This window comes from Pseudorca crassidens, chromosome 12 (genome assembly GCF_039906515.1).
Source record: "Pseudorca crassidens isolate mPseCra1 chromosome 12, mPseCra1.hap1, whole genome shotgun sequence".
Classification (NCBI taxonomy): domain Eukaryota; kingdom Metazoa; phylum Chordata; class Mammalia; order Artiodactyla; family Delphinidae; genus Pseudorca; species Pseudorca crassidens.
In genome coordinates this window covers 56,922,407-56,947,660 of record NC_090307.1, presented here as the reverse complement: position 1 = coordinate 56,947,660, position 25,254 = coordinate 56,922,407, and the positions used below count along the sequence as shown (strand labels likewise).

The 25,254-nt window shown below is 37.5% G+C and overlaps 1 protein-coding gene across 4 annotated transcripts in view; it reads left to right on the top strand.

Annotated features, from left to right (window-relative positions):
• METTL4 (methyltransferase 4, N6-adenosine) overlaps positions 1 to 23,189 on the top strand; it is a 67,415-nt gene extending 44,226 nt beyond the window's left edge. For 3 of the 4 annotated variants that reach the window (XM_067699579.1, XM_067699578.1, XM_067699580.1), the window contains exon 9: positions 21,791 to 23,186. In XM_067699579.1, the coding sequence (XP_067555680.1) occupies positions 21,791 to 21,978 (188 nt within the window). In that variant the 3' untranslated portion in view covers positions 21,979 to 23,186. Of the gene's footprint in view, positions 1 to 21,790 lie in introns of all 4 variants that reach the window. The other variant, XM_067699584.1, reaches the window with a different exon arrangement.
• Positions 23,190 to 25,254: the final 2,065 nt, after the last annotated feature.

The window sequence follows — 25,254 nt, the reverse complement described above, 5'->3', positions numbered from 1 at the left end:
CAAGTCCATTCTCTACGTCTGCGTCTGTTTTCCTGCCTTGCAGGTAGGTTCATCAGTACTGTTTTTCTAGAGTCCATATATATGCGTTAATATACGATATTTGTTTTTCTTTTTCTGACTGACTTCACTAGCCTTTTCATTTTGTTGATGGTTTCCTTTGCTGTGCAGAAGTTCTTTAGTTTACTGTAGTCCCTCTGTTTATTTTTGCTTTTGTTGCCTTTGCTTTTGGTGTCAAGTTAAAAAAATCATTGCCAAGACCATTGTCAAAGAGGTTACCCCCTCTGTTTTCTTCTAGGAGTTTTATTGTTTTAGGTCTTACATTCAAGTCTTTGATCCATTTTGAGTTGATTTTTGTGTATGGTGTAAGATAGGGGTCCAGTTTCATTCTTTTGCATGTGGCTTTCTAGTTTTCCCAACAACATTTATTAAAGAGACTGTATTTTCCCATTGTATATTCTTCGTTTTTTTGTCATAAATTAATTAACCGTGTAAGTATGAGTTTATTTCTGGGCTCTCTGTTCTGTTCTGTTTATTTATGTGTCTGTTTTTGTGCCAGTACCATACTCTTTTGATTACTCTAGCTTTGAAATAATATACTTTGAAATCAGGAAATCAGCTTTGTTCTTCCTTCTCAAGATTACTTTGGCTATTCAGAGTCTTTTGTGGTTCCATATACATTTTAAGATTGTACTTCTATTTCTGTGAAAAAAGCCATTGGGATTTTGATAGGGATTTCAGTGAATCTGTAGATTACTTTAGATAATATGGGCTATTTAACAGTATTAATTCTTCTAATCCATTAGCATGGGATATCTTTACATTTGTGTATTCTGCAATTTCTTCCATCAATATCTTATAGTTTTCAGCATACAAAATTTTTACCTTCTTAGTGAAATTTATTCCTAAGTATTTTATTCTTCTTGATGCTATTATAAATGGGACTGTTTTCTTAATTTTTCTTTCCAATAGTTTGTTATTATTGTATAAAAATGCAAATGATCTTTATGTGTTGATTGTGTATCCTGCAACTCTACCGAATTTGTTTATTAGTTCTAACAGTTTTTTTTGATGGAGTCTTTATGGTTATATATATAATCTTATAACCACTAAGGTGCATAGGAAGTCTGCCCTACATACTTTAATAAGAACATTACCTAGAATGGGCATTTCCATATTGTAATACCAGATCATAATTCTGACTGTTATTTTTAAAATAAATTTATTTATTTGTTTGTTTTTAATTTTGGCTGTGTTGGGTCTTTGTTGCTGCGTATGGGCTTTCTCTAGTTGAGGCAAGCGGGGGCTACTCTTCGTTGCAGTGCACGGGCTTCTCATTGTCGTGGCTTCACTTGTTGCAAAGCATGGGCTCTAGAGCGCAGGCTCAGTAGTTGTGGTGCATGGGCTTAGTTGCTCCGCGGCATGGCATGTGAGATCTTCCCGGACCGGGGATCCAACCTGTGTCCCCTGCATTGGCAGGCAGATTCTTAACCACTGTGCCACCAGGGAAGCCCCTGACTGTGTTTTAAAAAAAAGTATTAAATAATGGCTATTTCCTTGTTTAGTAAGAAAGGTAACTGTGATATTTGTTAAGAGTTCCACAAGAAAATCAAAGGTGCTAAGCTTTATGTTTACCTTTAAGTAATACTTAGTAATGTCAGGAAATGAGGACTTGCTGTAAAATTCCCAGGTACCCTTCTTTCTGTCTTTAATATCATTTTTATCTTAGAGCCCTTCTTTTTCATTTTAAGATGCTCTTGATTCTAAAAGAACTAATTTATCTTTTACTATGCTCCCAAAGAATTTCTGAAGCAATTTGACTTATCTTGGGACCAGGCCCAACATTAAAGTGAAACCTTTTTTTTTTTTTTTTTTTTTTTTGCGGTACGCGGGCCTCTCACTGCTGTGGCCTCTCCCATTGCGGAGCACAGGCTCTGGACGCGCAGGCTCAGCGGCCATGGCTCACAGGCCTAGCCGCTCCGCGGCATGTGGGATCTTCCCGGACCAGGGCACGAACCTGTGTCCCTTGCATCGGCAGGAGGACTCTCAACCACTGCGCCACCAGAGAAGCCCAAACTGAAGTCTTTTTAATGGTAATATTATTATTATTTTTTACATCTTTATTGGAGTATAATTGCTTTACAATGGTAATACTATTTTCTCAAATGTTTTATGGTCCTTTGTAGTATTGTCAAAAAGGTATGTAACCTTCAAATAAATCATACTCTAGGAATTTCCTCTTAAATTATAAAAAACCAACTCTAATTTGTGGATTGATTTTGTGGAGAATGCTTAATAATAAAGTATCAACATAGAGTTCCTAGATTCCTCACCTAACCCTATTAAAAAAAACCTTGACAATGTTATTTCCATTTTTTATTTGCTTCATATGAAAATTATATTTAGGAAAGATATTAGCAATGAGTTGAACAATCATTTTTCCCATATATAAACTTTCTCCTTGAACATGACTGACTCTGTTTTCCATTGTGACAGGATAAATTCCAACGTTTATGTATGACGTACAATTGAACTCTTAGCTAAATGGAAGAAAGTGGGGAGTGAAATGTGCATCTTGCCCTATTCTTCTTTGAAAGGGATTATAATACTGAATTGAGGTGATTAACGTCTCTTGGTGGCATTTGTGACACACGAATCAAGTGCTGTTTTGTTTAGGCATGCTGAGATATTGTCGACACCATTCCTTTCCAATAGAACTTTCTGTAGCAGTGGCACTGGAACTGTTCTATATCTGTGCTGTCAACAGAGTAGTCATGTGGAGCCCTCGAGTGCTTGAAATATGGCTAGTGGACTGAGGAACTGGAATTTTCATTTTATTTCGTTTTAATTAATTTAAATTTAAATTTAAATAGCCACATGTGACTAATGGTTACTTTATCAACTCAGGCTCTCAAATTGATTTTTTTCATAAGTAGTATTTTGTAAACAACAACAAAAAAAGGAATTTGAGTTACCAAAAAAATATGTTAAGTGCGCACAACTTCTCTCTGTCTCTGTGTAGTGGATTCTGTTAAGTTGTTTTTGGAGAGGAGGCAGTATAGTATCATGGAATGGGAAGACCTGTGTTCTGAACTGGCTATGCCATTAAGCAGCTTGGACAAATTATCTCCCTGGACTGTTACTTACTCATAAAATGAGGGGTCTTTTGTTTTTCAAATTTATATTTAACAATGGAAACATATCTTTCTCAAAAGAAAGATAGAGGTGAAAGGAGTGGGATGAGAAGGGGCAGCAGAGTCCTGTGCATTAAGCTATCCCTTTATCTCTCAGTAATTCCCAAGCTCCTCCACTACAGTACAGAACCCATTTCACAAAGCACTTCGAGTCGATGAAATCCAGGGTTCCTTTTAGCTCTGATAAAGTATGGTTTCAGTAGGATTACATGTGGAGTTTTCTCTCTATTGATATCATCTTGGTAACAATTATTCTCCAAAGGCCAATCTTTACATGTATTTTGACCCAATTCAGCTCATTAAAGTTGAGTTTGAGAGGTACTCAGGCCATTCGATGAGGAGAGGTTTGTGTTCTCTTAGCTCACCAAAAATGAAGCTAAAAATAAGAGCTTAATAGACATAGCAGATATGGGCAGGTCCAAATAAAATATGCAAGCAAATTAAAAAAAAAAACCACTTAAATTTCCTCCATTGGGAATGGTTTTTTTTATCATTTTGACAAATTCAGGACTGAGTTTCATAAAAGAAAACATGATTGAAATGGTTAAATTGATAATGTAGAGACTTACTCTTTACTCTGTGTGGGCTCAAGGAACCACACTTGCTCGTCCCTGCCTTCTAGGGAAAAGTAACTGAGATATTTAATGGAGTCCTCAGGTGCATACAGCTAGACTGTGGGGTGGAAATTGGCATAAAGGGGAAAGTTTCAGAGGGAAGTATAAGGAGGTTAAAAGTGCTTTTTTCTGCATGATTTTTTGGGGGAGTGGGCATCTATTTTGTATCTCTTCCTCTCCCTTTTCCTTCCCTTCCTTTTCATTGCCCTTCTTTTCTCTCCAATATGATGGTAAGAAGGGCCCAGGTCTACCTCCCCTTTCACTTTCATCCTTTGAAAGCTTAGCAGGCACTAGGGTAAAGTACAGAGGATGAGTGGAGAGTACAATTCTAGCCTTGGAAGGAGTCTTTGCATTACTCATGGTCCGTCTAGGCTCACCTGGGTAGGAGAGGTCTCAGGGGCTTAGGACCAGAAACATGCTCCCAAGGATCTCTGATGAGGTTAGGCAGTCAGTGGAGGAATCAGGAACTTGAGAGATTTTGTCAACCTTTCCATTTGTTAAGACTAAGAAATATAGTATTTTTGTTATTACATCAGGCTATGATTTTAAATGTATTGATGGGAAGGATGGTTGATTTTTTCCAAGGGTACAGCGTTCTATAGTAAGTTCAGCTCTGAAAGCTTTTAATTAAAAAAATATATTTTTCCTTTCTTGCGTTCTTGAAATTTAGCAAGTGAACGAATGTAAAGAAAGGAAAACGAGAAAAAAAGCTTAGGTTAAAAAAATGTCAAGCATTTTGATTATGCTTGTATACAACATGTCTCAAGGTTGTTCTATTCTATTAAATACAATGGGACAGCTGAGCCCATACGATTTTCTCCTTCCTCTTGACTATTCCTTTATGGCTCTTTAGTTCTTCTCACAGTGCTTTATTATATGGTAGGAACTCAATAAGTATATGTTTAATGCTGGATTGGAGATGTTGGCATTAAAGTTGAAGGTGAATGGAGGGAAGAGAGAGCTTTGACAGAGTGAGCAGAAATTTTGCTTGCTAAATATAATACATTAATGTGTCTCTATAACTTCACAGTTTACCAAGGACTGCTACCTACAGGGTCTTATTTTTCCTCACAACAACCCTATAGGCTATTGGTATTCCTCTTTTATTTATGCGGCATGGAAAGGTTAAGTGACTTGTTATACCTACAGGCAGAGTTAGGTCTCAAACCCAGTTCTCCTTTCTCCCCAAATGAAAGAGAGAAAGTTTTCCGGAAGGAGGGGATTAGCAGAGGATTCAGAACTGCAGAAATATTAAGGAAGATATAATTTTTCAATAACCTTCATGGCTTTCCTGAGAAAAGACATTTCAGTGGGACAGAAAGATTGGAAGACCCAAGGATGGGCAGATTACTGTAAGAGTGGATGCTCTTACTTTCTTCATGGGAGAAAATCCTTTCCAAGTAAAATAGCTTTCTTACATATTTACTAACTGGGGAAAGTTAATGATTTGAATAACTCCACAAGCTGTTCTATAATATTAGCTCAATTGTAAATGTATAGTTTACAAACAATTTAAAGTTGCTAAAGTAAGTAACTTACTTAACTTACTTAAAGTTGCTAAAGTAAGTAACTTACAATAGTCAATTTGTTTTGTACTTAGAAGTAATTATTTTCTGAAATATTTAAGGGCTACAAATCTGTACCCCATTTCTCTAAGGTATTCATAAACATTTGCTAAAAGACATATATTGTTAAGAATTGTTATTATGCAAAATATACTTTCTGATTTTACTGAATTTCTTATGTCACCATTCAAATTTTTCATGTCATTTTTTTAATGTTTCATAGTTTATTGCTGAAATATCTGTGGAACTTAATATTTTAGAAAACTTTCTTCTATAAATGTCAAGACATTTCTGTGTAAAATTATACAACTGCTACTGTTCTGATAGTCATGTACCACCCACTTCCCACTACTACCCCCTATCTAAATATAGCAGAGTATGCATTCACCTGATGGAGGTGAAGTGTCCATAGGGAAATGAATATCCGGAACTTGTGCCCACCTCAGTGAAACCTAGAAGATTTCATGTATTGATATACTTTATTTTTATAATATTCTAAGTATCCTACTTGTAATTTCGATTGTTAGAATTTGCTTTAAGTCCTTAATCTGTGACAAAATAGTTTTGCTCATACCCAAGAAAAAGGACCTAAAAAATGACTTGAGACTGTTTTAGATGTTTTCTCTTGACTTTTTTCAGTACATCTTGAAAAAGTGGGAGATATGATGATAGAGTGCTTGGCACTTGGGTCAACAGTGTAATTAATTTATTAGTTCAAATATTTATTATATACCTACCTATCAGGGACTGTGCTGGGGTTATGGTATGGAACAAGCAGACCCAGTCCTTGGCCTCCTGGGCTTACAGTTTATAAGTGCCAGATTTATAGAGTACAGAATAGAAGCAAATTGATTGAAAAATTATGTGTAAAGATAAAAGTAGAACAGGAGTCCTGTGAGTTTGAGTATGAGGACAGAGCATCGCCTTGATGTCATTTTACTCTGCTTCCCTAAAAGGTCGCCAGAATTCTGGTTACTTCCACTGTGATATGGGCCTCACCCTCACCAGGCAACTCAGTCTACTAGCAGCTATAATTTGCTAAAACATAAAAAAAATTTTTTTTTAAACCAGTGTTCAATTCAGAGTCCAGATCAGATCAATCCTCTGTAGGTTAGAGATTTCTGCCTTTAGTAAAGGCAACACACAATATACTCTTCTGTCTCAGCACAGTAACTTGTGATGCATCCCAGTCAGAACAATGACTAGTTAATCTCACTTTGCCTCTCAGCTCTGTCATCTTTGATGTCCCTGAAATGTCAACCCCTTTAGGCCTGTGCCCTTTCCAGTGTGGTTATTCCAGCCTGGCTCTGTGCTGCAACTCTTTCCTCTCAAGCTATCCCTTCACTGCTCTCTTTGCCAGCTTTTCCACTTGCCATTTGGACCTTCTACATGCTGGATCATCCAGGTTAACAGGGCTGCCTATCATGGAAAAGGATTCCATAGTTTCAAAACTGAGTTTGTTGAAGTTCAACGTATTAATTATCATAATAAGTCAGGTGTAATTTTACTGCTGTGGGAGTGAAGCTGAATCCAAGATGTGAGAGTCCAAGGTGTAGAGACAAAGTGATTTTATATGGGTTGGAAGAACCTCAGGACAGTTTCCTCCATGAGATCTGATGCCTGTGAAATAATTTTTCCTTCTCATGGGAAGCAGATGGGAGACTAGAGTGTGACCATGCCTTCTTTGTGTAGGTGAGGTGACCCTTGTCTTTGTGCCCTTCCCAGAGATGGGCTATATAATCATCACAAGAAAACATGGAAGTTCTACTCATCTGCTAAAAACCCTTCAGTTAGCAATCATGGTTGTTTGCCTTATGTATGTTTCTTTCGGTAGCCCATGTAAGGTGAAGGAAAATTATAAGTAGATATGCAGTTAGAATTGTAACTTCTTGCCTGAGTGAAACAATTAATGGGATGGGAGCATTATCCTCTCCCTACTTCTCCCTCCATCTTCTGCCCTGCCTTGATAAGACTGTAGACACACCCATGGAAGCTTAACTGTCAAGGTCAAGGACCATCCCTCTGTCACTCGACCAAGAAGCTCATTGCCAAGGGAGTTTCACCATCTCTAAAGCCCAGGAATGTCTACCTGGTTGTGGAATCTTACCTTCAGGCAGAGGGTAGGAACTGTGCAGGCTGAAGTACTACAAGACCCTGCATTTAATAAGAAATAGAGACTAAAATCTTTTGCCAAGTTTTGTCTCATATAATTTCTTTCTTATGGGGAGCAAAACAACCAACACACGGTCTTGACCAGAGAAGGGAGATATTCCTAATTTTGAAAAGCCCAGGACACCTTGACATTTTCTTATGTACTCTTTTAGTTTGCCTTTTAATTTTAACTATGGTATATTCTGACATAGAAATATTTTAATTTTCATTTTGTTACATCACTTTTCTCCTTTGAACTTTTGCTTTTATGTCTAGAAACTCTGTGACACTTCTAATATTACAATCTAGGGGTCTTAAGAGAGCCAGGGACTTTAGCATAGTACAGCCTTCATTCTGCCTCTGAAAGTACTTGTTACTCTTACCATTAGAGTTGCTTGGTTGCAAACAACAGAAACCAACTTCGGTTAACTTAAGAAGAAAAGGAATTCATTGCAAAGATATCCAGTAATGGGAAGGATTGAGAACCAGTCTCAGAAAATGGGCATGTATGCAGATAGGGTGGTGGGTCCCTGGAGGAAATGAACCAGACATAACTTTCTTGAAGAAAAGCCATTTTAGGCCTAAGCCATTTTGTGATCTAAGCCTGGCCATAGTGCTTGCCCTTGCAGAAGAATAAGTCTCAGTAGTTAATGATTTTAAGGGAACAAATCAATGTAAGAACAAACAGGCCAGGGAAATAACTTAACCATATTGGAGACAATAAATCAGTTGTAAAGACTTCCAGTCCTGTTTAAAAGGTAAAGATTAGCCTGAAGCATATTCTTGAGCTTTTTTTTGTAAGATCTAAACCTCCTCTTGCACTCAACCACCAGACTAATTGGAACCTAAGGAATGATGATGTTGACCTTTGCTGACCCTCATGACTTCAGTCAACTAGAGCCTGGACTCTGTCAACCTTTGCCCCAATACTATGCTGAATTCTACTCTGCTCAAGCCCATTCATGGATATGCATGTACCCTTAGCTTAAAATTTCCCCAGTTTTGCTGTTTGGGGAGACACTACTTTGGGAAATATCCCTGATATTCTCCTTACTTGCTGCAAGTGATAAATCCTTCCTTCTCCCACTCTTTGTCTTGGTTGTGTCTTTTGGCTGTACACCCACCAAGAGGCAAACCCAGTTTTCAGGTAACAGGCAGGAGCCAAGGGAAACTGGGCAGCTACAGCTGGAATCACAGGCACTGGGTCAGTTTGTTTAGGGGGCTGCCACTGGGTCACAACCTCCATCACTGTTACCACTGGACTCAGCCATCCATACTCTGAAGCTACTAATAAAATATATGTGGAAATTAATATTTTAGAGTTAAAAAATACCAAGACATTTTATGTTTACAGTTATACCAGCTGTTGTTTTTCAAATTGTCATACCTCTCCATTCCCTGCCACCTCCCTCACCCAAATTGTCAAATTAGAGCAGACAACAGAATACATTCACATGATAGAAAATGGTGCCTTTAGGCATGAAGTGAGTATTGGAAATCCTTTTCTACCCTATTGATGCTTAGGAGATATCATATGTTAGAATACTTAATGTTTACAGTATGCCTCACATCCTACTTGTTATTTAAACTGCTATCTGTGTCTCCCTGATTTCAGACTATATACAAAGCCACAGTCATCAAAACAGTATGGTACTGGCACAAAAATAGACACATAGATCAATGGAGCAGAATGTAAATTGGTATAGCCACTGTGGAAAACAGTATGGAGGTTTCTTAAAAAACAAAAAATAGAACTACCCTATGACTCAGCAATTCCACTCTTGGGTGTATATCTGAAAAAAAACAAAAACACTAATTCAGAAAGACACATGTACCCCAATGTTTATAGCAACATTATTTACAATTTCCAAGATATGGAAACAACCTAAGTATCTATCAACAGATGAATGGATAAAGAAAGATTTGGTATATATATATATATATGTGTGTGTATATATATATATATATATATATATATATATATATATAAAATACTACTCAGGCATTTTTCCATTTGCATCAAAATGAATGGACTTGGAGGGCATTATGCTAAGTGAAATAAGTCAGACAGAGAAAGACAAATACTGTGATGATATCACTTATATGTGGAACCTGAAAAATACAACAAATTAGTGAACATAATGAAAAAGAAGCATACTCATAGATTTAGAGAACAAATTAGTGTTTACCAGTGGGGAGGAGGGAAGGGGCAATATAGGGTAGGGGATTAAGATGTACAAACTATTAGATATAAAATAAGCTACAAGGATGTATTGTACAACATGGGGAATATAGCCAATATTTTATAATAACTATAAATGGAGTATAACCTTAAAAAAAAGTTAGGACTTTCCTAACACAAAACAAAACAAAACAAAAAAACCCCACCACCAACAAAAAACCACTGCTACCTGTGCCGTGAAGAATTTCTCAGGTTGGCTGCACGCTTACGTGACCGCCTCCAGGGGGAGTATGGGCCATGGAATTGGCTGAACCTGGGTCACAAACCCTCTTTTCAGGGGCCAGGGGAAGGAGAGACTGCTCCTTTTTGGCTTCTTTTCTTTTTTCCTCCCAAGGCCAAGCCCTGGTTTGGATACTGGAGAGCCAAAAAGAAAGAAATCTAAACTAGATCACCTGGCTTTCCACCAGAGTTCCCACTCCCTTAGCATCTTGGCCAAGTGACCACACTCTTCTTCGGTGCTACAAACCACAGATCTGGGAAAGAGTGAGGCGGGGTCAGCATCCATTTGCCCTCACTAACCACTTCAAAAATCTTTGTTTCTCCTCTCACGCTGGACCTCCTTTGGGGCTCATGCCATGAGGTAGAATACCTTTTACACCATTCTGGATGGGATTACATACTAAACCCCCCTCAACTCCATATTTATTAAAAATAGATGACTCCCCATCCTGCTCACTGCTCTTAGTTCTGCCTTTGTCCTGAGAAGTGACTTTAATGTAGTTATGCACTAATTATCTAACACAATTGGCTTCACAATTAAAGTTGATCTTTCAGCTGAATGTATAGTATAGTATAGTATAGAATTCTATACTATAGTATATTCTATTCTATAGTATAGAATTGATCTCCATTTTGATCCTATAGATAACTCTAATTTAATATGTTAAACTGAATTTATAATCTACTCCTTCCAAATCTACCTGTATTCCTGAATTCTCTTAGTGAATAGCATCACTTTCTTCCAAGTTTCCCAAGCCAGAAATCACTGAGTCATTCTGTATCCTCTCCCTTTCTGAATACTCCATATACAATTTAGTTTGATGTTGATATCACCTCCTTAAAATCTCTTGAGTCCATTTCCTGTTTTTGTTTTACTGTTGCCTTAGTATAAGTTTAGATGTCTTTTCATGTGGATAGCTGCAATATCTTTCTAACTGGTTTCTGTTTTTAAAATGCATTCTGTTCAATCTATTCCCACATGCCAAAGTAATTTTCCTAAAACAAATCTGATCATCTCATTCTTCTGCTGAAATCCTTTTGTGGCCCTCTTAGCTCTCAGAATAAAAATCAAGTTCATCCCTTTAAGATAAAAGTCTGTTCTTGATATGACCTTTGACTATTTCTGTAATTCAACTACAATATCTCCTGCAACGTGTATTTTGTTCCAGACAAACACAGAGTTCTCCAGATTTGTCTTTTAATCTCTCTAGTTCTTTCCTATGTCCATTCCTGTTAATGTTTTTTTTTGTTTTTTTTGTTTTTTTTTTTGCGTACGCGGGCCTCTCACTGTTGTGGCCTCTCCCGTTGCGGAGCACAGGCTCCGGACGTGCAGGCTCAGCAGCCATGGCTCACGGGCCTAGCCGCTCCGCGGCATATGAGATCTTCCCGGACGGGGGCATGAACCCGTGTCCCCTGCATCGGCAGGCGGACTCTCAACCACTGTGCCACCAGGGAAGCCCCACAATCTATTCTTTATAGAGTATTTTAAAGAAAATTCTATGTTGGTTGGTAGGGTGGGGGGTAGTTGTGAGCTTATACGTTCTCAAAGATTTCCCAAATTTAAAATTCATAAGTTGTAATTTAAAAAATTTGGATTGGATTTTATTCATTCTAATTTCCTACCCTCAAAATAGAAGGCAGTGTGACTTCCATAGAGATGTCTTGACTCCTGGTGTGGAGGACTGGTCACGAGTGATAGGGCTCAGATCCAGAGAGTCTTTTAACCTGTGGGCTCCCATGAGCTTGTTGACAAGTGGACAGATACTTTGGCCTTCTCTAGGAATTTCCAGTTGCCCTTCCTAATTTGTCTTACTCTCTGCTCAGGTATGGTAACAGCCTGAGGTGTCTAAATCATAAGGTATATTCCAAGTAATGAATAATTTAACTTTCCCCACACATTAGAGTACTTATCCCAAAAAGATGGTACAGTCGCACATTAACAATTCTAGAGTTGAAGAGAGAAGGATGAAATATGGTGAAAAATTGCACGTCTAATATCCTAGTTTTTTTGTGTGTGTGTGTGTGCTTGTGGGGTATATGTCTTAAATGGAAACATCATTTGATCATCTGTCAAGTGTCTTGGAAAAAAGGATACAAAACAGTTGCTCGGGCTTCCCTGGTGGCACAGTGGTTGAGAGTCCGCCTGCCGATGCAGGGGACACGGGTTCGTGCCCCGGTCCGGGAAGATCCCACATGCCGCGGAGCGGCTGGGCCCGTGAGCCATGGCCGCTGAGCCTGCGCATCCGGAGCCTGTGCTCCGCAACGGGAAAGAAAACGATTGCTCTAGTATAAGGGCAGAGCTATTTCTCTCTGGTCTCATCTTTCCTTATTGGGAGAGAAAGTTTTTTTGTTTTTCTTTTATCTGGGTCTCAAAACCACTTTTTGGTGGCTGGTCAAAATTGATTTCCTTTCAGCCACTTGAATGCCAATTCAATTAGACCCTCTCTCCTCAGGGCCCCTAACCCTTATTATAAAAAATCACCTATGATGTCCTCAGTGTTTAACACCACCATCCAATTCTAACAAGTTCTTACTTTTGTTTTTCTCCTGAAGTTCTCTAGCTTTCTTTACTAGTTTGCCTCTTTATTTTCACAATCTATGGCTTTTTATTTTAAGCTCCTCATCTGAGAATCAACTTCGGGTCCATTGTCTCAAATAAATATTAGTGTTTCTACCAACTAATTACAATTCAGTCTCTCTAGCCTTAGGTAGCTTGGGATTTCTTGAATCTCTTTTGATTTGGGAAAAGGTTTTTTTTTTTAATGTTTCCACTGCAATTATTTAATGATTCAATATTCATAGAAACTCAGACTTCAGAAGAGCAAATAACCTCAACATAATCTAATTAAGCTCATGTTATGCTAGTGAAGTAGGGAGAATGAGTAAGCAGGAAGGCTGTAATCATTTCCTCCGAAGCCCGCTTAAAAACAAAGTTTTAAAAAATGTTAAACTGGTGCTAATCTGCGTGTTTGCTTCAGGTTTCATTTGAGAAAGAATTGTGGCTGCTAATATTGTCACTAAAATATGTGAATCTATTTCCATAATCAGAGCCCTGTGGGATGGCGCATAGATTTAACGTGGCTTTGGTGCCTGTGTGTTTTCCAGTGCATTGTTTAATACTGTCCTCTCATGTGGAACCCAATCAGGGGTAACCTGCCAGAGGACTGTTTTCTATAAATTTCAGCTGAACTAATATCTGTAGAAATCTTAAGACTAAAGGAGAGTTGATGAATATACCACAATTAAACTTGCCTTGTGAATTGAAGAATGGGGCAGAGGATAATGAACATGTTGAAAAGATTCCACATGTTTTATGCATGACACGTTTGTAATTAGAACAGATCCTGAAGGTAAGTTTGTATATACTAATATAATGATTTCAAGAAAGCAGAATGTGTTATTAAATATCTACAGGGCATATTTCCCAAGCAGAGAATGTGAAAATTTGGCTCCTTTTGCTTCCTCAACAGTTGTTTATCAGAAACTAGAGATGGAGTGCACCAGCAAACCACCCTTGTTAGGAATTTTGTTTACATTAATTAAATATATGCTGATTGTATAAATCTGTCAGTTCACCCTCAATATATAGTTTTCTAAACAATGTTTTATTAATAACTTTAATTTCAGTTACTCAGCTAAACATTAACGTTTGTCAAAATTCCTTGGTCTTCCAGGAGCCTTTGAGACCTTTAACAATTCAACAGTGATTGTCCATAGCAGCTCAAGGGTGCATGGCTATTGCAGCCAGGGCCATTTTAGGATTTAATAATAATAAGTTATGTCTGCAAACTATATCAACCCCATTGCAGTATATAAAATATTATTACAACCTTTTTTATCATTTGATCCTCAAAGTAATCTTGCAAGGTAGAATAAATATTGTTACTGTTTTAACAAATGAGGAAAATGGAGGCAAGTGATATGTTCTGTAGACTTTCATTTTTAGGTTATGAGTAAGAGCTAATTACCAATAATCTATTAAATGAGTTTTTAAAGTTGACTAAAATTTGGCTTTCATAAAGGAGAATTACCAGGTAACTAGAGGGCTCTCATTCAGTACATTTGTGGTTAAAGAGCCTGGTTACTATGTAGTTCTTGGCGAGTTTACAAAATTCCTGTTGCACTTACTCACCTGTGGATAGTTTTAGTTCCCATGGTATCAAGCAGAAAGTTATCCCTACGTCATCCCTGTATGATATCATCTTGAGTATGGTATGGTTTTTAGTTGGTGCTGTTTTGTTTTGCAATTATAAATGACTGTTAGAGTGTTGTGAGTTGTTTGGTTAACCTTACAGTTGCTTATCTGCAACAAATTTATTCTTGGTCCTTACTTTTCATCTTAAGCAGACTTTAAGGTAAATTACTATCTTAAGGTAATATATATGTGTATATATATATATATAAAATATACATATACATGTATATGTATATATATACACACACATATGTTAGTATATACGAGCTTACCTTAAGGTAAATACATATAATGTGTATTATTACATAAATATATGTATTATATATACATTATATATATATTTGTGTATGCCAACCACTAAGTTGTATATGCAGCACTGAGTTGTGTATGCACAGATATAAACCAGCATACTTCTGTATTGAATGAAGCAGATGTACATTATAGTGAGAATGGGTGAGGTGGATGGATCTAGGGGTCTTTGACATTCCTTAACTGGGCTGCGTTAAAAAGTGAGAACTACCTGCCTTCAGCAGTCCTGAGTTGGACAGTCCAGGCACCTGCTGTCTTGACATGTGGTTACAGGGGCTCTGCATAGATACTTCCAGTTTCCATAAAGACCATGTTGTTGCCATGTGTTTGTAGAAGAGATTGGGACTGTTTGCATAGAATCTGGGCTTTTGCTATGTGATTATGAAGAAATGAATCACAATTGTGTTGGCCAGAGCCACCATTAAGCTTTATATGTGAAACGCAGAAAAGTATTATTCTATTTTTTCCGTGAGGCTATGATTTCTTACACATGCCTAAAAGTCTACAATTAGAGGGAACCTTAGAGATTTGCCAGTCTAACTTCCTTAGTCTTCGAAGGGAAAAATGAGCCACAGAGGAGATGACTTAAGACCACAGGGACTAAGATAGAACCAGTGATCAGAGCTCCGGATGCTCAGCCTAGGGTGTCTTTTTTTAATCTAAATTTTACTTATTTATTTGTATAGGAAATACATCCACATGATTAAAATATTCAAAAATTACAAAAGGGCTTTCATTCCATTCCTCCACCATCCAATTCTTTGTTTTGGAAGCAAACAATGCTATCAGTTTTTAAATATACTCCCAGAAGTATTTTATGCATATGTAAATAAATATATATGTAGATATTCCCCTCCCCTGATATACATGGTAGTATACACTTCACACAATTTTGCACCTTGTGTGGTTTTTTTAGACTCAACATTTGAAAGCATTCCATATTGTTACAGCAAGAGAATCCTCATTAATTTTTATAGCTGCAGCATATTTCATTGGATGGATATACCACAATTTATTTAACCAGTCATCTATTGATGAACATGTGGGTTGTTTTCAGTCTTTGCTATATCAAACAGTGTTGTCATAGAATCTCTTGTACATATGTTATTTTGCACATGTTTGAATATGTCTATAGGATAAATTCTTTGGAATTTATTTCAAAGAAATTTCAAAGGAATTTTTTTGTTTAAGAGTAGATTACCTGATTGGTTGCATCATTTGCAAATATTTTTTCCCATTCTGTAGGTTGTGTTTTCATTTTGTTTACGGTTTCCTTTGCTGTGCAAAAGCTTATATGTTTGATTAGGTCCCATTTGTTTATCTTTGCTTTTGTTTCTTTGGCCTTGGGAGACTGACCTAAGAAAACATTGCTACACTTTATGTCAGAAAATGTTTGCCTATGTTCTCTTCTAGGAGTTTTATGGTGTCAAGTCTTATATTTAAATCTTTAAGCCATTTTGAGTTGATTTTTGTGTAGATGTGAGGGAGTGTTCCAACTAATCGATTTCCACATGGCTGTCCAGCTTCCCCAACACCACTTGCTGAAGAGACTGTCTTTTATCCATTGCATATTCTTACCTCCTTTGTCAAAGATTAATTGACCATAGGTGTGTGGGTTTATTTCTGGGCTCTCTATCTGTTCCATTGATCCATATGTCTGTTTTTGTGCCAGTACCATGCTGTTTTGATTACTGTAGCTTTGTAGTATAGTCTGAAGTCTGGGAGGGTTATGCCTCCAGCTTTGTTCCTTTTCCTCAGGATGGCTTTGGCAATCGCTTCTGGGTCTTTCTTGGTTCAGTATAAAATTTAGGTTTATTTGTTCTAGTTCTGTGAAAAATGTCATGGGTAATTTGATGGGGATCACATTAAATCTGTTGATTGCTTTATGTAGTATGGCTATTTTAACTATATTAATTTTTCCAATCCAAGAGCATGGGATATCTTTCCATATCTTTGAATTATCTTAAATTTCCTTTATCAATGTTTTATAGTTCTCAGCATATAAATCTTTCACTTCCTTGGTCAGGTTCATTCCTAGGGGCTTAATTTCCAAAAATCCAAACAGCTGATACAGCTCTCTCTCTCTCTCTCTCTCTCTCTCTCTCTATATATATATATATATATATACACACACACACACACACACACACACACAAAAAACAAAACAAAAGCAGACAACCCAATCAAAAAATGAGCAGAAGATCTAAATAGACATTTTCCCAAAGAGGAAATGCAGATGGCCAACAGGCATATGAAAAGATGCATAACATTGCTAATCATTGGGGAAGTGCAAATCAATACCACAATGAGATATCACCTCACATCTGTCAGAATGGCTATCATCAAAAAGAACACAAATAACAGATATTGTTGAGGATGTGGGGAAAAGGGAATGTAAATTGGTGCAGCCACTGTGGAAAACAGTATGGAAATTTCTCAAAAAAATAAAACTAGAATTACCATATGACCCAGCAATTCCACTCCTGAGTATATATCAGAAAAAAACAAAAACGCTAATTCAAAAAGATACATGCACCCCAGTATTCATAGCAGCACTATTTACAGTAGCCAAGACATGGAAGTAACCTAAATGTCCATCGACAGATGAATGGATAAAGAAGATGTGATATATTTATATATATATACACACAATGGAATATTACTCAGCCATAAAAAGAATGAACTAATGCCATTTGCAGCAATATGAATGGACGTAGAGATTATCATGCTAAGTGAAGTAAGTCAAAGACAAATATATGATATCACTTATATGTGGAATCTAAAAAAAATACTACAAATGAACTTATTTACAAAACAGAAACAGACTCACAGACATAGAAAACAAACTTATGGCTACCAAAGGGGAAAGGGGGTGGGAGGGGTAATTAGGAGTTGGGAATTAACAGATGCATACTAACATATATAAAATAGATAAACAACAAGGACCTAATGTATAGCACAAGGAACTATATTGACTATCTTGTAATAACCTAGAATGGAAAATGATCTGAAAAAGAATATGTATATATATAACTGAATTGCTTTATTGTACACGTGAAACTAACATAACATTGTAAATCAACTGTACTTCAGTTAAAAAAAAAAAGGAACCTGCTCTAGGGACTCAAAAAAAAAAGAGTATATTACCTGATATATGTTGCAAAATTGCACTTCATAGAAGTTGAATCAATTTTCATTCCCACCAGCCATATATTATACTGCCTATTTCCCCACACACTTACCAACACAGTGTGTTAAACGTTTTGGTCATTGCCTATCTAATAGTTGAAAATTGGTGGCTGAGTGTTGTTTTAATTTGCACTTCTCTTATTTTGAGGAAAGTTGTACATTACTTCATATGCTCCAGAGCCATTCCATCTTTCATATTCTGTAAACTGTTCATATGTTTTGGCCATTTTCCTACTAGTTTTTTGGTCTTTTCCTTATCAATTTTTTTGGAAACTCTTTCTAAATTAGTGAACTTGATACACTGTGGGTTTTTTTTTTTTTTCTCAGTTAATCCTATTATGTGCCTAACTCTGGACTTGGACATGCTGTTTACTTTTGAGAGAGATAGTAGAAACTTAGTTTTGGATATTTATATGCCGAGGTTAAGAATCTTTTTTCCTTGGCTACATCTGATAGAGTTGAAGAATCATTGAAAGGAAATCTGTATAACAGCACACTATATTAAGAGCCTGTTTCTGGTTGGTTTATTCATTGAAATGGCTGTGAGTCCTCAAGAGGAGAAGCCTTCAATTGTGCTACAATGAATGGAGACAAATGAGTGCTGAAAAAATTTGCAGCTTCCTGGAAAAATAAACTCCTTTCTTCTAGGAAACTGCTAATTTCTTAAAGGCCCTCATTTGCATTTAGTTTTGGGAATTCATATTAATTAAAAATTATGATTTGGTTTGGGCTTTGTTCTGTGGTACTTCCTTATCTATCTGAATCAGTAAGCTCACTTAAACACACCAGGAATTCTTCATTTGTTAAGAATGTAAAGTAGACATTACTCTCCCCATTTGACCAGTAAGGAAACCTAAACCGAGGCATGGAGAGGTTACATAAAATAAAAACCGAAAAAGGTGTCATTCTGTAGTGTATAGATCTGAGTGATTTAGATTTTAGCCAAACCTAATTCTTTATTTGAAAATAAGCTAGATAATCCTCATGTTCAGCTTTTTAGCTAACTCTTCAAACCCTCTGTGGTTGTGGATTTCAGTGGTAAACTCACAGAATGAGAGCAACAAGATCCTCTGAGTTTATCTCAGAAACTGAAAATAATAAAAGCATATACAAGGAAGAAATTAAATTTGGTATTAGTGTTATTTTAAATATACTGCAATGAGACAAAAGGATCAATCATTGTCATTGTTTAAGAGGTATTGATGAAAAAATTATTCAAACTATTATCCACAAATGCCACAAGATATGAATGAGGAAGAGGGAAGAAAAAGAGTCCAGGAGCAAATAAGCTTGGCATTAAATAAATGACTCTAAAATTTGATGAATTATGTTACTGAAGTTGTACATCTGCCTATAGTTAATAAGGCATATTAGCTCTAGTTAATAGTTTGTGTGAGAAAAAGCACGACACTTCTTTAAGTAACATCAGTTAAACAGTTATGATTAGGTTGTAAAGAGGGAAGGAAAGACTTTTCCTTGGTGACAACTGGTTGAAGATCATCAAGGGACTGTATCAGTGGCGTCAGTGTATTGATGCCTCAGTAGTGCATCCATCCCAGCGGTGGAGCAGCCACACCAGGGAGGAAAGTTTTAAGTTAATTTATATACAGTAAGTTTTACTCACACTAAGGAATATGAAGCATTTAAAATCTTTGGATTATATGGTCCTATGAAACTTATTTCAGTCCCTCAAAGAGTATATCTTGCTCTCTTGCTTCTAGGCCTTTGAACATATGGCTTCTCTGACTTAAATTTTCTCCATCTCTGTGCTTGTCCTGTGTTTGGCCAGCCCCTACTCCTTATTTTACAAGTCTCAGCTTAATTGTCCCTTCCTCCTGGAAGCTTCTGTGACCCCTCAAGTATGGGTTAAGTACTCCTCTTAGGCACTGCTAAAGTAGGTTGGACTTCTCCCATCATGACACATGTTGCTCTGTATTCTAATTGCTTGTTATTTGTCTGTTTTCCTGACTAGACTATAAATTCCCAAAGGCTGGGATACATTTCTTTTTTATGTATTATTTTATCCCCAGACACATAATTGTCTTCAAGAAATATTTATTGAATGAATAAATGTGTGAATAAGTTCATTCAAGTTACAGTTACTCTAAATAGTGTGTTATAATTTTGGTGAAAAAAGAAACTATGGTTTAACTTATAAATATGGTAATTTTTTAAAGTTTTAAATATTATTTAGTGTAGATACTATGCATCCTAATCTCCTGCAATGAATTATCTTATATACTAATGTAAGTGCCCTGTGAAAAATCAAACTAATATTTATGCCATTTATAATATTTATAGGTATTGATTTACTAGTGTATTGATAGTCCATTGTTTTCAGTGGTTTCTAGAATATGCTCTTCTATTATGTTGGCTACTTATAGTACCATACTTTCATAATAAAATATCAAAGTGTTGTATTGGAGATTTGATGATGAAAACTGAGATATATTTTGGTATCTATGGTATCAGTAGTGCAATACTCTGTAGTATAGAAAAATCCAATACTTATACTGGTACAGTATCAGTCTGGATCCTATTGGATTATTGGGCTTTTACTGAAATTATCTAATGGTGTCCATCTAGCAGGTGACAGAACCCAGATTGGAGGGTCAATCAATCTGGTCAGCAAGGTTATTTTACTATTTTGTACATTTTCCTGTTTGAGTATGGCTCCTTAGGTTATTGAATAACTGTGCTGATGAATAAAAGGTATGAAAGAAAGGATACTATTTTGGGAGAACAAAGTACAATACTGTAACATATGATATAAAGCAAGTAAAATATATAATTTTTTTTTTTTTTCGGTACGCGGGCCTCTCACTGTTGTGGCCTCTCCCGTTGCAGAGCACAGGCTCCGGATGTGCAGGCTCAGCGGCCATGGCTCATGGGCCCAGCCGCTCCGTGGCATGTGGGATCTTCCCGGACCGGGGCACGAACCCGTGTCCCCTGCATCGGCAGGTGGACTCTCAACCACTGCGCCACCAGGGAAGCCCAATATATAATTTTTTAATAGTTATCAGAATGTGGTTCTTATAGCCAAGAGTCCAATTGTCCTTTATTCTTTTAAAGTGGTGTTTTGAGAGTACTTTACTTCCTTTAAATTAGTTTATTGTATTATTGGTAAAATAATGAATTTTGTTCTTCTTCTCATTCAGAGCCTGAGTCATGATTATGTTTTCTCTTCCAGTGTGATTATTGCAGGACCAAGGCCAGGTGAATGTCAGGAAAAACAGGGCTTCAATAAATAGAATCTCTAGAATCTTACATCAAGGAGTTACTGGATGGGTTTTAAAGAAAATATGAGTATATGGGTTGATGTACAGAAGGGTGGATGGTTGGAGAGAGGAGTGTACTGAGATGGAAGGGTGGGATGAGCATAAAGTCCTCTTTCTGCTTTCTTCTTCTGGACTCTGGTCAGAATTTGATTGTCACTGCTCTTTTCTGGTCACTGACTCTTGCAAGGCAGAAGGGGAGAGGGAGAGTTTTCATGAGCCACGTCTTTATAAAGTGCTTTACCAAAAGTGTGTCTTTGTCTAAGCCTGCGAGCAGAGTCTGAGATAAGAATTTGTGTGTGGGTGAGGGAAGGAGGGAAAGCTGATCCATCATCTGGCTGTTTACCACTGTGAGAGCTAAAGCTGCATCCTACTGGACTCTCCTAGGAGCCATGTCGATTGCACCTATTAATTGTCCACCTGAGTGACAGGAGGGTGGCACTTATTCACGGGCTCCCATCCTCAGGAAATACTGAGATATTCATTTCAAATACAAAATTCAATAAAACACCTTTAATTATTACATGATCATACACACAAAATCTTGTTTAAGACTGTGGCTTTGTGTATGCATAAAAAGTAGAAGACAGGAGAAGACAGTAGAAGACAAGGAGTCTGGACTCCTTGATTCTGTATTTCAGAAACCTAACTTGCACAAATTTTATCAAAAATAGGGAATTAATTGGTTCAGTTAACTGACTATGAAGAGGGTAGGAAAGAGCTATCTGCTATCTCAAGGATGACTGGACTAAGATAATCAAAAATTTCAAAGTGCTCTTTCCATCCTTTGGTCTTGATTCCCTCTAATTGTTTACTTCATTTTCTCCTACTTCACACCAGCTTTTCCCATTTATGAGGGCACGGAGTCTTGGCTAACTCTGGGCTTGAAGCCTTACAACATCCCAGCTCAAGAGGAAGGAGAACCTTCTAGCCTGAATTCAGTTAGAAATTTCCAGGTGACAGTGGGAACCTGTCATGGGCCACATGCCTGTTCCTTAGACCAGTCACTGAGGCCAGGTAGTGGTTGATCCAGCACAAGTCACAGTCTCCTGGGGGTGAGGAGGGCAGAGTCGTTAACACAGTAGGAGTGCCACACAGGCATGTGGAGCCTGCAGTGACAGCCTGCCAGGCGATCAGTGAGGCCTGGCTGTGTGTGAGGTGCACACCAGACAAGGAATGCCAGACCTCTCAGCCGACGTTTCTGATATGGGTCTCTGCTTTCATCTGAGCCTTGGGAAGACTTTCTTAAGGAAGGAATTCAGCTCTGTCACCCTTTCTACTATGTGAGGACAAAGCAAGAAGGCACTGGCTATGAACCACGAAGACGACCCTCACCGAAGACCATGCTGGGGCCTTGATCTTGGACTTCCAGTCTCCAGAACTGTGAGAGATAAATTTCTGTTGTTCATAAGCCACACAGTCTGAGGTGTTTTGTTACAGCAACCCGAACAGACTAAGATAATAAACTTTGAGGGGATTACTTTCAAAATGACTAAACACAAATTCTTCAGCGCTCTCCAGAGGAAAGATTCTGGCAGAAGGGGCAGTGACATCAGGGATTCTGGCCCATGTCTCTGAGTTTTGGTCACCTCCTTGGTGTTTCTTACAGACATCCAATCCTAAAGTCATAGCTGAAGGAAACTCAGCAGAATGATGCAGTAAAATTTCCAATAAGAAAGCAGGAAGTCTAGCCTTGAAGACAGTACAGAGAAGTGGAAGCAGAGTTGTGTCTGGAACCACTCAGGTTTATGATAAACATGTTCATGAAAAAAACTTTATTTTCTTCAACTTATAGACATTTTTTTGTATTTAAAGAGGTGTCTTAATGAGGAAGCAGTTAGTAGATTATATGCAAGGAAAGCTGCCTGAAGCTGCTCCTTCAACAGAGTTTAGGGAAAAGTTGAGTGGTATGGAATTAAAGGCGATATTTTTCTTTATTGCTGTTCCAAACAGAGGTGAACTAATTTTTGGTGGACATTTAGTGTTACATGGTCAACATAACTGGACAGTGGAGTACATCTAGATGTCCTGGTGTTTTTTAGCCACAAGTTTTATATTTGAGTGAGTGAGTGAGTGAATGGGAAAAAGCAATAAAGCCTCAGTGAAGAGAAGTAAACAAGTCTTCTCATGATTGATACAAAGCTAGACATAAAAACCATGCCTTGTTTATACATATAGTGGAACACATTTCTTTTGGAGAGGAAGAGTCCCAAAGCCTTCTGAAAGTGTAATTTTTTATTTAGAGAAAAAAGGAGATGTTCTTATATATTTCTCTGCTGTTAAAAAATATTTATAATAAAAGCATTGCTTCCAAATGTGTTTTCTTTCAAAGATGTTCTTTTCATTTTGAATTCTAGGTCTTTAAAGCTTTTCTGGTTTAACTGTTCTTAGAAATAATGGGTGTAAGTGACACCCATGGTACCCACTAGGTAAATCACTACAAGACATGAGAAGTAGGAATACTGAGGCTTACATTTTCCTACCTGAGTATCAATGCTGCTGAACCACTATACTGACTTTTACAGAGACATATAATGGAATCTTTAAAGGAGGGTCATAAACAAATGGCCCCCAAATAAAAAATGAACAAGCAGTACACATTATAGATTGCTTATTGTAATCCTTTAGCATTTCCATTATTCACAACACCGAGGAATCAGACAACTAATTTTCTGGAGTTGCCCTAGAACCTGTGATTTTGGGGGAATGAACAGAACAGAATACTTCTGAGAGTCAGAACACTAATCCAATAATACTTTGTCTAACTCAGCAGACATCTTCCTGAAAAAATTGTATTTAAATCAAATCACATAAAATGTGCTAAATTTAGTCCATTACAGGTGTTAGGTACATAAGTATTTATTATGTTATTTTCAGTACTTTTCTGAAGTTAAAAAAAATTCAAACTAAAAAAGGAGAAAAATGCTCTAAGGGAATTCATTATTTAATGGAATTATTTTGTTAAGCAAATAATCACTTCCTAATTTATACTTTTTGTATAAAAATTAGTGTGTTAATCCAGGTCCTCCCAGAGGCAGGCACCAAGATGGGATTAACTGTGCAGGGATTTCATAGGAAAATGCCTGTGTGGAAGGAAGCAGACAGGGAACAGGGGAGGGCTGGAAGCATGGTCAGGCCATGATGCAAGGCTGGCCCGAGCAAAGATGTAAGAAAACCTGGTCTAATCTTGAGGATGAAGGTCACATGGAGGAGGTCCAGCACCCAGGCTCCAGACCTCTGAGTGAGATCATCTTGAATCTTCCAGCTGTTCCTGCTGCCATTTGATGGCAACTGCAAGAATGACTTAGGTTAGAAAATAGTAATCATTGTTGCTTTAAGCCACAAAGTTCTGGGTATTTGTTATGATACAGTGGTAGATAACAGATGCACAGAGTCAAGGTAAGAGGGACAAGAGTTCTTGCTTTCTTTGTTATGAGCAGAAATTTTCCTAGTGCACCTCTCACTGAGAGTGTTGACCTTTGAGAGTTCTGGCTTGATGTGAAGGTCTCAGTTTCAATATCTTGCCTTGTCTGAGCCTAGGGTCTTACTTTCTGTCTCCATATGGTCGTTAAAACTCGTGACCTTAATTTATTGAAACACACTCACATGTCCACTCCAGAGTATAGCTAAAACTCAGCATACTTGAACTACGTTGATTTTTTTTTAGCTTTGGAGGATTCTCTTACTGTCTTGTTCTCTCAGGAATACATTTAAGAGGGTATGAGTATATCGAAGTCAACATTTATAGTTTTTCAGGTTGTCTAGTCTGCCACCTTGTTTGATATGGGAGTTTCCATCTGGCGTTTTGAATCTTCCCTAGAGATAGTATTTTAATCTTTTCCCCAAGTCACTTGACTGTCCTGTCAGGGATTTGGAGAAGAACTTTACACTTGACCTTGTTGTGGAAGGAGTGGGTTGTAGTAGTGGGCTCCACTGCTTTGTTCCAGCTTTTAATGTACTGGAACCGCATAGACAATGCATATTTGTAAATGACCATATGGCAATGAATATTTGTACATTAATAAAAGTATATGGGACTTCCGGGAAGATGGCGGAAGAGTAAGACGCGGAGATTACCTTCCTCCCCACAAATACACCAGAAATACATCTACACGTGGAACAACTCCTACAAAACACCTACTGAACGCTGGCAGAAGACCTCAGACCTCCCAAAAGGCAAGAAACCCCCCACGTACCTGGGTAGGGCAAGAGAAAAAAATAAACAGAGACAAAAGGATAGGGACGGGTCCTGCACCAGCGGGAGGGAGGTGTGAAGGAGGAAAAGTGTCCACACACTAGGAAGC